The 13,590-nt window shown below is 51.7% G+C and overlaps 1 protein-coding gene across 1 annotated transcript in view; it reads right to left on the reverse strand.

The window, feature by feature from the left end:
* UPB1 (beta-ureidopropionase 1) overlaps positions 1-13,590 on the reverse strand; it is a 43,831-nt gene that overhangs the window by 1,557 nt on the left and 28,684 nt on the right. The window contains exons 5-9 of the mRNA XM_063144019.1: positions 10,923-11,084; positions 7,030-7,199; positions 3,524-3,605; positions 1,558-1,600; positions 725-879 (exon numbers count right to left, since the gene is read on the reverse strand). Coding sequence (XP_063000089.1) covers positions 725-879; positions 1,558-1,600; positions 3,524-3,605; positions 7,030-7,199; positions 10,923-11,084 — 612 coding nt within the window. The remainder of the gene's footprint in view (positions 1-724; positions 880-1,557; positions 1,601-3,523; positions 3,606-7,029; positions 7,200-10,922; positions 11,085-13,590) is intronic.

Here is a 13,590-nt window from a genome sequence, read left to right on the forward strand (position 1 = left end):
TGATTTTTTTAGGAATTTTTAAATGGAAATTTAAAAATGCTTACATCTGCATAATTTTTATAGATAAAGAGATGAAACATGGCAAAGTGACAGCTCTTAAGGAGAGCTTTAGCTCCACCAAGTTTGAATTAGATCAGTTTATGCTTTGATTTTTTTTAAAAAAAAAATCCCTACTCCAGCCTTCTCCAACTTTCAGGAAAAGAGCGCTTCGTATCAGGATTGCTGGGGAGGGTGTAGCGAGAACGCTCGCTCCTCGGGCCAGGGGCAGGAAGGCGAAGTTAAGGCCTAGTGGAGGGAGGGGCTGTGCAGCCTTGTTTGTAAGTAATGACAAGGCGCATGGGTGTAATATTAACTAGGATAATTATGATGCAATTAAACTTCAGCAATTTTGTTGAACACTTTCAAAGGAAAACAACTCATCCCTCTGCCCCCTGTCCCCCAGGAGAGTGTTTTCCTGGTCTAAATGTCACAGAGGTTGCATGTCTAACATGCCAGCTCCCTTGGCCAGAAACAGCAACTTGCAATTCCTTTGGGGCTGTTGACTGCTTGGCCCTGCAAAATCTTAATTCTCCACAAACAGTTAACCTTCTCCAGAATACATGCAGAGGTTTATATTCATTCAGGAGAAAGCCAACCAGCAACACCTATAAAAAAAAATTAATCTGAGTACCAGCAGAGAAGTCAGAAATTCTTGATCGGGTTTGTTTAGAGAATGAAATCTTACCTTAAAATTCCATTTATCACTAACTTGTCTGCAAAGATTTAGATCCATCTCAGTCACCAGAAGCCCATCCTGGGTGCGGGAGAGTCCAGGGGTTCGACTCCCATCTGGAGCAGCCACGTAACTTGAACCGTAAAAATAACCGAAATCACGATGGGCTTCATAGATGGCAAAAAAACAAAACGACACAAACAATTAATACAGCAAATCCAGTGTGCTGTGGTGTATTGCTAGCTGCTGGAACAGGGGTGGGCAACACGTGCTCCCCCACAACCACCATGGAATTCCTTGCAGCAAATAAAAATGCTAATTTGCTGCAAAAATCGGCAGCAAATCATCACAAAACCCTACAGACACATTTAGCTTGTTTTCAAGCTACATTTGGCCATTACAGTATTCTGGATTGGTTTGCTGCTGAAAACCTTCAGTGGCCTCAGAATAAATGCATTATTAGACAAGACAGTTATATGTAAGTAGTTAGCTTTTGGGTCGCTTTGGCTGACACCATGAACCATTTCTCACAGGCAAACTTCTTTTTACTTCCACAACATCTTTTAAAATCTATTTTAAATGTTTTATTCTGTTTTTTTTTATTTTATCTTGTTGAAGATAAAAATTTAATCTGAAATTTTCAATGGGGAGCTGTATATAAATATTGGAAAGAAAGAAAGAAAGAAAGAGAGGACTCCTTAAGGCAGGCATCCTCACCCTCAAGAGTTTCAGTCCTGCCCAGAGTTGCTCCAAAAAGTTGGGGGGGGGGGGGCAAATAGCAAGGAAGAACTGCCTCAGGTGCCCAACAAGCATCACCCTACACAAACAAGAACAAGAAGACGTACCCTCTCCACCATCTCCTGAGGTAAAGGGATTTGGATAAACTTCCTGCAAGAAACAGAACGGTGCAGAATGAACGGAAGGTGTCCCTGTTGCGCTGCTCCCTCCTGTCTCTCCACCGGCAGCCCCCGCCCTCACCCCACCCCAAGATGAACAACACTGAACACAGAGGCTGTTGTTATCCAGCAATCATTGGAAATCTAATAAGCGATGTCTGGCTCTCAAGTGAAGTATTGCATCCTCTCGGGTAGTCTGTCTCCACATTTGGTCTATTGATTTGCTGGTTTTCTTGACGGATGAGCCTGGAACACAAGGCCTTCGGTGTGCGAGAGCCCTGCCCTTGCTCCGTCCAAAAGGGGCACGGAGGAATCTTTTACTGTGACAGCTTCCAGGCCCAGGGCTGCCAAACTTTCTTACAAGCAAGTTGCAATGGGCAGTCTCTGGGGCTTTCGTGGTTTTTTGGGCTTGGGCAACACTTTCCCCTCCCCTTTGGTGAGCATCATCCCCCCAAATGGTTTGAAGTGAGTGCTTCTGAGCACCATTTAGAAAACTCTGTGTGTGTGTGTGTGTGTGTGTGTGTGTGTGTGTGTGTGTGTGTGCGTGTGTACAGATTTTAAAGTAGCACAACTGCAAAAACCCCATTGTTTTCAAAATGAGCTCCTGCAGCACAGAGGGAGAAGATTGCAGCTAAAATTTCATGTCAACATGGTTCCAGACTTGGCTGTAAAAGTCCCATTGATTTCATCTGAGAATGCCTGATCTAGTCATAATCGGATTTAATGACACAACCTGAACTACTCAGGTTCACAACCTGGCTAGAAAACTTGCCGGTTTTATTTTATTTTATTTATAATCCTTTATTTTAGGATTATGCTATTTTGTCATAGCCCAATTGCGAATATTTACATAAAAAGAGGGCCTGTGGCACAAGGCTAAAGGATTACGACCACACAAGATGGACACATCTGTATTTGGAAGTAAGCACTGCTATTTTCAATGTCAACTACTAATTAAATAGCTGCTAGCTGAAGTGTGTGGGCAGGCAGAACCTCTTCCAGGAAGCAATGAATTAACACTGACCGCCAGGAGAACAGGGGAAAGAATGTGCAGCCCCCACCTTGCCATCTCCTCCCGCTGTGCCTCAGTTGTGCGTTTTCCAACCAGTAGCTGCAAAGAGACGGCAGCGCTCCTCTGCCCTTTCCCTCTGCAACAGACTTTCTCCAGTAAGGAAAAAGACCAAAGCAGCAGTGAGAGAGCATGGAAGGGCTGCAATGGGCTCACAACCTTACCTGGGGGCCCTGTAAAATGGTGTGACGGAGGCCTGGGAGCAGCACATTAAAAGCACACTGTGCTGAGGCCCCATTCGGTAGCCATCAGCCACCACTCCACAAAAGCTGCTCATGTGGGGCATGTTCTCCCCACGAAAGAGCTGGCTCCTTGCGAGGTGGCCAAAGGCCCAGCGGGGTAAAGGGATGCTTCCCCACAGCCAAGGGCAAGGCAGAGCTCCTGGCAAGCCCTGGCCCAGCTCCAACCCCTCCTGTTCTACTGCCTGGCCCTGCAAGTGTCCGTCTAAATCCTTGGAACAGGCGGGGCATGAAAGCCAGCAGGGGAGGAAGGCCAGCAGTGGCAGGCAGGCAGGCTGGCTGGCTGGCTGGCCGGCCTGCATACCTCTCCCCACAACCTGCTACCTGAAACCTAGGTCCTTTCGCTCACCCACAGCTGCTGAGTCGTGCAGAAGCAACACGAATACGCTCGCTGCCCCCACTAGAAACAGCAGAGAAGAGAAGCCCAGGGGGAGTTGGGGAGAGGGGATGCCAACAAACCATTCAGGCAGGACAGATGGGTAAAGGAGCCCTGTTCCCACATGCATTTCAGCAGGGGAGCTGCGAACTGGTGTCTTAATGTCACATGGGTCCAAGCTATGGCCCCCACGGCCCAAGTCGCAAACTGCACTGAGCTGAACGGCCTTACCGTCCCGACACGGTTGATGGCGCAGGTGAAGCAGTGGTTGGCAATGGCGGCATTCCTCGCTTCAATGGGCCACATGGACTCACTGCAAAACAAGGTTTTTTAAAAATATAATAATAATAATAATAATGATGATGATGATGATGATGATGCAGGCATAACTCAGAGCTGCTGCTGCATCACATGAAAAGCCACCTTCTTTGACCATTTTCTCTCATGGTCTCGAAATGCTCTTCATGGTTTTAATTTTTGTGAACCGCCCAGAGAGCTTCGGCTATTGGGCGGTATAAAAATGTAATAAATAAATAAATACAGCCCAAGGCAGCACTCTGGGGCTGTTTCCAAGCTCTGTGCCTGAGGCAGACCACCCACACGGCCTCCTCCTCCTCCCCCTGCCCTACGGCCCATCAAGGGCAGGATCTTGCGTGACCCTGCTGGAAATGAAGAGGAGCTGGGCTGTGGGGAAGCACAACGTGACCTTTAGAGCAACGTCCTTATGAGGCAGCTTCTGAATAGAAATTAAAAACGACAATAACTACTACTGAATCAGCCTCAGTTACAGCAAATAAGCCAGACTGAACCTAGTCAAGGAAAAGCCAGAAGCCAAAGAAGGCTTCCCGGAGCGGGGTGGGGTAGGGTGTCCTCTCCTGCTCGTGGGCTCTTGGGAAGGGGAGGGAGCTCCAGCCAGGCCAGAGCCGCTGCCACCATGGCAGAAACGAAATGAAATAAATAAATGCAAATGTAACTAAGCGTCACCAGCAACCTCCGTCCAAGAGAACCAAACCTGGGTCCATCCTGGCCCTGGAATCTCCCTCTGACTGGAGAAATGGGCTGCACAGAACAATATGCTGACTAGGTTGACCATATGAAAAGGAGGACCGGGCTCCTGTATCTTTAACAGTTGTATTGAAAAGGGAAATTTCCTCTTCATCACAACAGCTAAAGCTGCAGGTGCCCTGCCCTCTTTTAAATCTGGTCACTCTAGATTAAAGCTCCTGCAGCTTTAACTGTTGTGATGAAGAGGGGATTCCCCCAGGGTCTCCATATAGACAAAGGACACCTGCTGAAATCCCCTTTTCTATGCAACTGTTAAAGATACAGGAGCCCTGTCCTCCTTTTCATATGGTCGCCCTAGACTTACCTCACTAAAGTGGGGTGTAAATGCAGTGGCAAGTGCTACTCTGTGGCTGAGGGGTTCCCCAGTCTGGCAGAGGGGCTCACTGGGGCTGTGCACTCCCATCAGAAGACCAGGTCCGTAGACTGAGGCCTTACGCCTGGATCCATGACTGTTGCTGCAGGCCCAAGAGGGCCTTTCACCGGCTGCAGCCTCTCCTGGACACAGAGGTACGGGCATGAGTAACCTCAAGGCTGGATTACTGCAATGCACTCTACGTGGGGCTACCCTTAAAGCTGCTCCGGAAACTGCAGCTAGTGCAGAACACCGCATGCGGCTCCTTTGCTGAGGGAGCAGCGCTGCACGACTGTTGGCTACCTGGCCAGGTCTAAGGTTCTGGTGCTAGTGTACAAAGCCCTAAACAACTGGGGACCAGGGGGCTGCCTCGCTCCTCTTTTGCAACAACCCCCCACACACACTTTCACTGCTGCTGGGTGGCGGCAGCTGATCCCCATGCAGAAGGCAGCACGGGCTTTTCAGCAGCCATTCTGCTCACTGGCTCGGGCCCCTGCCCTCTGCCTGGGCTTCCGGCAACCAATCAGGGGTCCCCTTCCACCCGGTAACACCTCTGCCTCAAGGACAGAGTGAGGTTAGATTGCTCCAGCCTAAAGATTCAGGATAAATCCCCGACTTTTAAAATGCAGCGATTCACAGCAAAGCTTCGATGTTGCTGCTGTGTCACAGAACTGCCACAGCACCATCATGCAGCCACTGTGGGGCTTTTAACACACAGACAGCCCCCAGCATGCCTGAGAGAGCACCGTCTCCCTTACCAACCTGCCTAGCCACTGAGCTCATCAGAACACATCTTCCTGGTGGTTTTACGTGAACCTGTAGCCCGATTGGAGTACACAAGGAGAGGAGCTTTTAGTGTGGCGGCACATTCTCTGTGGAACTCCCTGCCACTAGAGGTCAGGCAGGCGCCAACATTATACTGTTCCCAGCACCTCCTGAAAACATCTTTATTGCAGGAAGCTTTCCTCGAGAGATTGGCCACGGTTTTATCAGAACTCTGTTTCCTTTTAAATATAGTAATTATTTTATCATAGTGTTTTATTCTATCTTATTTTGTATTTTTTATGTTATTGTTCATCACTCCAGAATCTATTCATATATGGAGCAGTTTATTTATTTATTTACAATATTTATATACAAATGTTGTAAATATAATATAATATAATATAATATAATATAATATAATAATATAATAGGAGCACAGCATCTAAACCCCCAAAATGAAATTAAGCTTTTAAAAGGAAACGCTTTCCCCCGCCCCCCAGGCAGTCTTTGGTTTCTTGGGGGCAGCACCGGCTGTCGCTGTCAATTACTGTCTCTACATTAAGGAAAAAATCAACTCCCTTATCAGGCTTCCTTCTTCTGAGGTCTTTCTGTTGTTTACTACAGCTCCTTTGGACAGTGATCAGGTGATTTGCAATTGAAAACTTCCCCTCTCCATAAAGTTCAATGAAACTGCACCATCTAGTGGCTGCACCAACTTTACACACAGGGGATATCCCGTGATAATTTTAAATAGTGCTTTATCTCTGATCTTTTTTAAACCGAGATGACTGGAGGAAGGTGCAGCAGATGTCCTGCAGGTTGACAGCAGAAAGCCTCAAATACTACTAGGACCTTTGGCATACACCCTCCACTCATAACCACACAGAGGAGCTGTCTATATACCTTCATTGCCCTGTGGTGGCTGTGAATCGGCACTACATCGGTTAGACGACATGGTCGCAGATGCACAGGCACTGTAAGGCTTTCCCCTGAAGCTGCAGTGTGAAAAAGCCAGGGACTTAACCCAACTTTTTCCTTGGTAGCGAGGTCGCCATGGCTCTTCTGCCATGGAATCTCACTCCAACGTCAATCTGGGGTGGGGTGGGGTGGGGCATTTCAGAGCAGATGGTAACCCTGGATGGTCTCCAGGCTCCAGTACCCAGAAACCCCGCACTTCCTGCTGGCATGGACAAAGAAGGGCCTGCTGTTGCTGCGTGTGTGTGTGTGTGCGCGCGCGCACCTGTGAGGGCACCCACTGTGTCCCCAGTCCCAGCCACGAGTCCTCCGGCAGCAGTGCGAGAGACTGTCGCTGCTTCCGCTTCTGCTTGTCCATGCGTGGGAACGTGAGCCTCACTTGTGATGTCACCTGCTTTTCTCCCCCACTTCCACTTCCCATGTTTCTTGTCTCTCCAGACATGCCACACTGCCTCTGGTGTCAGGATTAGCCGCTGCCACCCTACAGCAGCAAAAGTGCAGGGTTTTCTTAAAAGCAGCAGCAACCTGGTGCTGTGAAGGCCGTCTCAGAGACTAAAACAACTGAAAAAAGGGATGATACCTGAGTTTCCCAATAGTAGCAGAAGGATTGAAGATGATCTCTGCTCCGTTCAAGCTGTACATGAGCCAGTTGAGGGGATGATGGCGCCCAAAGCAAATGTTCACAGCAACCTTCCCAAACTGAGTCTGGAACACGGGGTGTCCTCTGTCCCCTTCCATGTAGTACGTGGACTGTAAATCACAAAGACACAGGGATGCCTCCGGATGGAGTGGGATCTCTCCACAAGCACCTGGTCCCAAAAGCTGCCTTCCTTGATCCCAGCCCAGCAAAAGACAAGCCCCTACTGGGCCAACCCAGGGCAGATAACAGAGCAGGGAGCCAAGTCCCTGACCTCCTCCACTCACTACTGCCAGCGTCATCGCAGCCAGCTGCCAGAAGCCCTACGCGGAGGGCAGGGGGGCTGCCTCGTTCGGGAATTATTTAGGTTCGTTACACACACTTTTGCAGAATTTCTTCTGATAGCAGTTTGGCCTTTATTGATGGTGAGGAGCGTTGGAGACATATACATGTGCAAAATGCATGCAGCCCCAACGCAAAGGGCAAAGCATCCATTCAACAGAACATCTCATGCTAAGCTTTTTTCCGTACTGCATCACCTGTTGGCCCAGCCCTCCCCCGCAATTCATGAGTCCCCTTGCCCCCCCCCCAAGGCCCCAGCCATGCTGACCTGGGCACATCGCTTGGGACAGAAGCTGCGGGCAGCTTGGCTGCCACTCTCCCCCACCCCCAGGTATCTCCCAGATGCCACGCCTGATGCCAGGGATCGCATCGTAGGAGATGCCAACTGCGGCCCAAAGGGAGACGTCTGTGCAAGCACACTTGGAGGGGGAAGGTGGGCGGAAGCAGCATTGCCGGGGGCCCGAGAGGTAGCATGTGGGGGGGGCCGGCAGCATTGCTGGCCTGAGGGCAAGGTGGGGGGCCCAGGCGGGTGGGGGAAGCCCATTGGGGTCACTCTTCCGAGGGCCCACTCCAGCCTGGTGCTGACCCTCTGCATGGGTCACACATCCGCCTGCAGGCGCCGCCTTCGAGCCCAGTTAGGGAAGGCCTGTGAGCAGCGGCTGGAGCCTTTCATCCAACCAGCAGGATTGGTTCTGATTTGGTGCAGTTGGGACTATCAGGGGGACAAATAAATAGGAAACGCACGAGGCAGGGGACTGTTCTACTTCAGCCCAAGAACTTCTAGCAGGGCCCAGCTGGAAATCTGAGAAACTGTCCCGGGCACAACCGTAACATGGCTGCCATGGGTGGGTGGGGCTAGCCAGAAAGGCCCAGTAGCTGGCCCGGAGGCATTCCCAGGAGACTCTCACTTCACTTTGAAGCCATCCCAGCTGCCAGCAAGAAAGCATGAAGGTATTTTTCAAATCAAAAAGAGGCAGAGGGGGATTTCTTGGTGGGCAGCCAGGAAGGGGCTGGTGGGACCACATCCCCCCTGGCTTTCTCTCTCCTGGAAGGGGAGGGTTAGGATCCATGCCATGAGATCAGAAACCCCCTCCCTCCCCCCACCCCTAGTATGTCAGGCTTGGGGATGACTCCTGGCCCTGAGTGCATCATAGCAGAAGGTCCGCTAAGATCCGCACTGGCTCTTTTTAATGCTGGGCTTGGGCACGGCCGTATCACTTCAGAAGCAAAACAGAGCCACTCAAAAAGAACTTTGTGGTCTCTGCATCCCTGCAGGATTTCCCAGGTTTGCAGAAAGAGATAGGTTTGTGCATTTCCCCTGCAACCCAGGCGCCAGCGCATCCCCAACCCCTAAACTAGAGAGCTCTTCTTTAGGGCAGGCTCCAGAGAGTCAGGGCACAGGCGCCTCGAAGGCCGCTTCAGGCCTCTTGAGTGTGGACAGACGTGGACACACACACACACACACCTTTTTCCTTTCCCACTTCCAAATTTGAGCATTGTGTTGTGAAGGGGCGGGGAGGGGGTGTCTCTGGAGACTGGGAAAGTGAAGACAACTCCAGATCACACAGGCCGGGGAGTTTTAAAAGGGCAGCTTAGTGATTCCCCACCCCCACCCCCACCCACCCAGCATGCTGAGCATCATTTCTTAGGGCAAGGATGGCGGGGCCAAAGGGGCTCAGAAAGGAGGCGGCGTATTTGCCCCCTCCCCGAGGCAAGAGGCTGTTGCAGAGTGAGGTGCAGGTGGGCCGGCTCCCCAGCCGCTTCCTTTGGGGCAAAGCCTCTTGGGGTGACTGACCCCTACAGCTCTGGAAGGTCAAAGACCAAAAAGGTGGCCACGGTGTGGCTTCCTCCCCCCCTCCTTTGAGGTACACGAGGCCTTGATGAGCGCAGGATCAAGTGACTCACCAAACTGCCTGGAGCCTGAGAAGGCCGAACTTGCCCGCCTGGCCTCCCCTCGCCCACCCCCTCAAGAGCGAAGCCACAGAGTTCTCCTAGGCACGACTTCCGCAGACACCGGTTGGATTTCCAGCAATGAAACTGCTGGGCGTTCAACTGAGCAGGCCACCGTTGGGAGGCCACCTTTCATGGCCTTTGTGGCCCTTCCATTCTTGCCAACCCCTCCAAGCACAGTTCTGCTGCCCTGGCAAGGAGGGCATTCAGAAATGTGGCCGATGCTTCCGCCACCCCCCACCCCCACGCCCCACAGAGCTGCCTCAACCCTCTTGGCCCAGGGGTCTTTGGCCACGTCTTCCGTGGGAATGGCAGTGGAAGAGGTCCATGCTGCCCCAGGGGCATCCGCCCCCCCGGCCCCCGAAGTTCTCCAGGCCCCCGTCTTTACGGCAGCGCAGGAAGGAACGCAAGTGCAAACTTTCCCGCTCTTTCAAAGCAAGAAATAAATAAAATGGGCAGGGAGAGGAGCAGGGCTCCTCCCCCCCTTCTTTTATTTCATTTTCTGTATCTCTGCAGCTGCGCAGGCGCAGATAATAAAAATAAAAGGGGGGAGGAATTGGCCCGTTCCTCTCCTCCTCCCCCTCCCATTTTTTAAAAACTTTTCCAGAGGCCCAGGGCCGCCCATGGCAACCAATCAGGGGGCACCATGGGCTCCGCTGCCAAAAAAGTCTGGGTAAGTGCCTGACTTTTCTGGAGCGGAGTTTCCAGGGTTTGCCCCCGGATGGCTTTGCAGTGGCGGCTGCGTCATGTAGATGACGTGCTGCTACTGCGAAGCCACCCCGGGGCAAACCCTTTGTGCAGCCAGGCCCCGTGACCTCCTTCGTTAAGGAAGGAAGCAGACTTGCCACTTGGCCGGAGGCCTTGCTCTTTACTCAACTGGCTCATTCCACCTCCTGCATTCTGCCCATTCACTCAAGACAGACAGGTCGTCAGAGACTTGGGGGGACCCAGAGGCGCAGCGGCTTGGTCACCCTTGGTCACAGGCTCAGCTGCACGGGGGGAACAGCCCCACTGTAATGTGTGACTAGCCTTTGGAAGGCATGTAGGGAATATTTCTAAGGGGCAGAGCTGATCCGGACTGGATCCGGGTCCTCTTCCGAGAGTTCCCTTTCCTCCCTGGCACACCTCCAACCTGCCTGGAGTCGGCCTCACAGGGCCCTGCCCCTCTGCTTCATGGCTGGCTGGCTCTGCAGTGGGGGATCTAGCAGGCCCCGTAGAGCGTTGGCCCCAGGCCTTGTCCTTCCTCCTCGACTCCCACCCCACGCTGCGACCGAAGAGCGGGGCCATTCCACATGGTATTCAGGGAGGAGGACTCTTGGGAGCAGCCCTTGGAGGAGGAGGGGGGCCCTCCTGCTCTTCCTGAGGTCAGGCAGCCCCTGAAAGGTGGAGCTGACCATGACGTTTGTGAGCGCTCACATCCCCACCCCCAGCGTGGGTCAACTGGAAATCCTCGGTGATGTGCGCACGCACGCACGCACGCACGCACTGAAAAACTGCTCCTGCAGAGGCTGCTCCCGCTTCCCCCACCCAGAGCAACCACTCACCTCGTTGAAGTCCCCAATCCTTGGGATGTGATTCTTCCTGCTCTTCCCAAGCACAGCACCCGAGTTCGAAATCACCACGGCAGCGTTCCACAAGGTGTCTCCGTGCGCAACGTCTCTCTCCAGGATTGGAGACACCACAACCATATTGTGTTTCTTGGCTAGCTGCAGACATGGAAATGAGGCCACATTTTATTTTATTTTTATTTCTTCCAAGTAATTTGTTTTCATTACTTCATTTATTTCAAGTTTAATTCCCCCCCACTTTATTAGCAGCTTTTCAGCAGAGAAGATCTCAGAGGATTGTACAGGAGACCTGATGGCTGAGTGGCTTTCGGATCTTGTGGAAGGTCCCGCTAGCCTGGCAGAACAGCCGCAGGGCTCCTGGGCTCCCAGGCTGAGCATGCGCAGGGCAGGGCCCCCACCAGCGCCACCGCTGCCCCCCTCTCCCCAGCCCCCTGCCTCATAAGGAGCGCATCAGGTTGTTCTGCTCAAGGCCCCACATGGCCAGGCCAAATGAAACGCTCTTCGTCTGATGCCAAATGAAGATGGCGCCAGACAAACCTCCCTGGGAGGGAATTCCAGAAGCTGGGTGCCAACTGCCAGCTTGCTTCAAAAGAGGGAGGGACCCGGGGGGCTTCCAGGCTGATCAGAAGGCCTGCTGCAGCTATCGTCTTTTTCTCCTTAGTAGATTTTCTGTGGTAAGAGAAATGTCCGAAGAAGTGGTGGCAAAAGACAGGAGGGTGACGTGAGGAAGAGGAAACCACGTGAAGGCTCCGTAAAATTCGGGGAGGGGGAGAGCGGTGGCACTAGAAAAGCAGAGCAGAGCCCAAGTAGCGCCTCAGTGGCCATCTCAATACCTGGGGAGCTTCGTGGGGAACAGCGGGCCCCTGCTTGCATCTGTAAGCTGCCCTGGCACCATGAGTGAGTTGTGTGCGGATTCAAAAGCTCCCAAGGAGGTATTTGGCCAGAACAATTCAAAAGCATAACAGGAGCTGTGCAAAACATCAGCAGCTGTGCTCTATCTCAAAGGTGGGCAGGAGGTGGGTCAGGTGGGTCAGGTTCTACTGGAAGGTCTCTGGATTGGCAAGGATTTTGGATTCCCATTGGTTAAACAGCAGTAACAAAATGACCACACACACACCATTACTCCCCACCCAATGAAATTATGCTGCTGAAATGAAGAAAGGTTGGGGTAACTAAGAGCTCCATCACGCCAACTTTTTTTTTCCTGGTATGCATCTGAGATTTCCACCTCCGTTTCATTAGCGTGTCAAGCGCTGGTCACTTTCACGTGAGTGCGTTGTTGTGCTATTTCGCCTTGTTTACCTTTTCACCACGCTGGCTCATGCCTCCTGGTATTGCTGCCCCACCCCACCCCTTCTCATTCCCCCTCTGGTTCATTGGTTCTTGTGGTTGATAGACATTCTGATGGACGTGGGCACCTTCCCCACCCCGATTTTAGCAATTTAGCGCTTCATCGGCTGGGCACCTCATACAGCGGTCAAAAAAGAGGGAAGTTGAAATGGGTGGATGACAGAGGAATGAGAGTCGGGTTGGAGCAGCGAAAGTCCGTTCAACTGACTCAGTGCACTGAAAGAGAACTGCCCCCACCCTCCTTTTTCATCAGCAAGACCGCCCTTCAATGCAGATGCCCCCAAGAAGGGACGTTCTGCGACATAGCGCAAGGACAGCAATACCCGGGACGGAAGGCCGGTTCTATCCCATGTGGGTAAACATTTCTGCACTTTCCCTGCCCCAGAAAAACATGGAAAATGGAGGGGAAGAGGCAACATGACTGCAGGACAAGGAGGACATCGTGTGCAGGTCGCAGGGCAAAATGGTAAACAAGGCAGGATGAACATGCGATGAAACGCTGGTGTGATGGAGCTCTAAGAGTGGGATTTTGTGTGGAAGGACTATAAAGTCCATTCACTTCTAGTGCTCAAAATAAAATCCTGGATTCAGAATCCTTTAAATCCTCAGTGATTTCTGCACCAGATTCCAGTTGGTGGATCTCAGGGTTGATTCCGTAAGCCCAAAGCCTGCCCACTCATGTTCTAACTGAGCTCTAAGTATCAAAGATTCTTTGATAATGCAAGAAACCACTGAGTCCTTTGCAACTCCATTTTGCCCATAAAAGCAGCGATAAAAGCTAACTGGTTAAACAGCCTCAATACCTAACAAGTGCATAAACGTGGCCCAAACCAGAGTTGCCAAGGAGATGCCCAGAAAGATCAAAGCCTTATTGCTGAGTCGCTTTCAGCCCAAGGGCAGCGTTCAGTTTCGGAATTCAGGGGCCACAATCCAGCGGTGGGCAAAGCAAAAGGTGAAAGGGCCACATTCAAAAAAGGGGCGGGTCCAAAAATAGAATCATAGAATAGTAGAGTTGGAAGGGGCCTCTAAGGCCATTGAGTCCAACTCTCAGCACTGCTAGGAATGGCGCCTTAGGCTTAGAGTCCACGGGCTGTTTGACCTGGCTCAAAGGTTAAAAGGACGCAAACCCTTTACGTGGCTTAATTGCTGCCTTACAATACTAGAGGGAGAACTAAGAAGCGAATCCTTCTTGGGCAAGAACTGAGGTCCCCCAGAGGAAACCGTCAAAATAGAGCAGTTCAAACGGATGGACCATGAGGCCCAGAACAACATTGTAAAGGCTTTAGGGGAGCTA

Source organism: Elgaria multicarinata, chromosome 18 (genome assembly GCF_023053635.1).
Source record: "Elgaria multicarinata webbii isolate HBS135686 ecotype San Diego chromosome 18, rElgMul1.1.pri, whole genome shotgun sequence".
In the NCBI taxonomy this organism is placed as follows: Eukaryota; Metazoa; Chordata; class Lepidosauria; order Squamata; family Anguidae; genus Elgaria; species Elgaria multicarinata.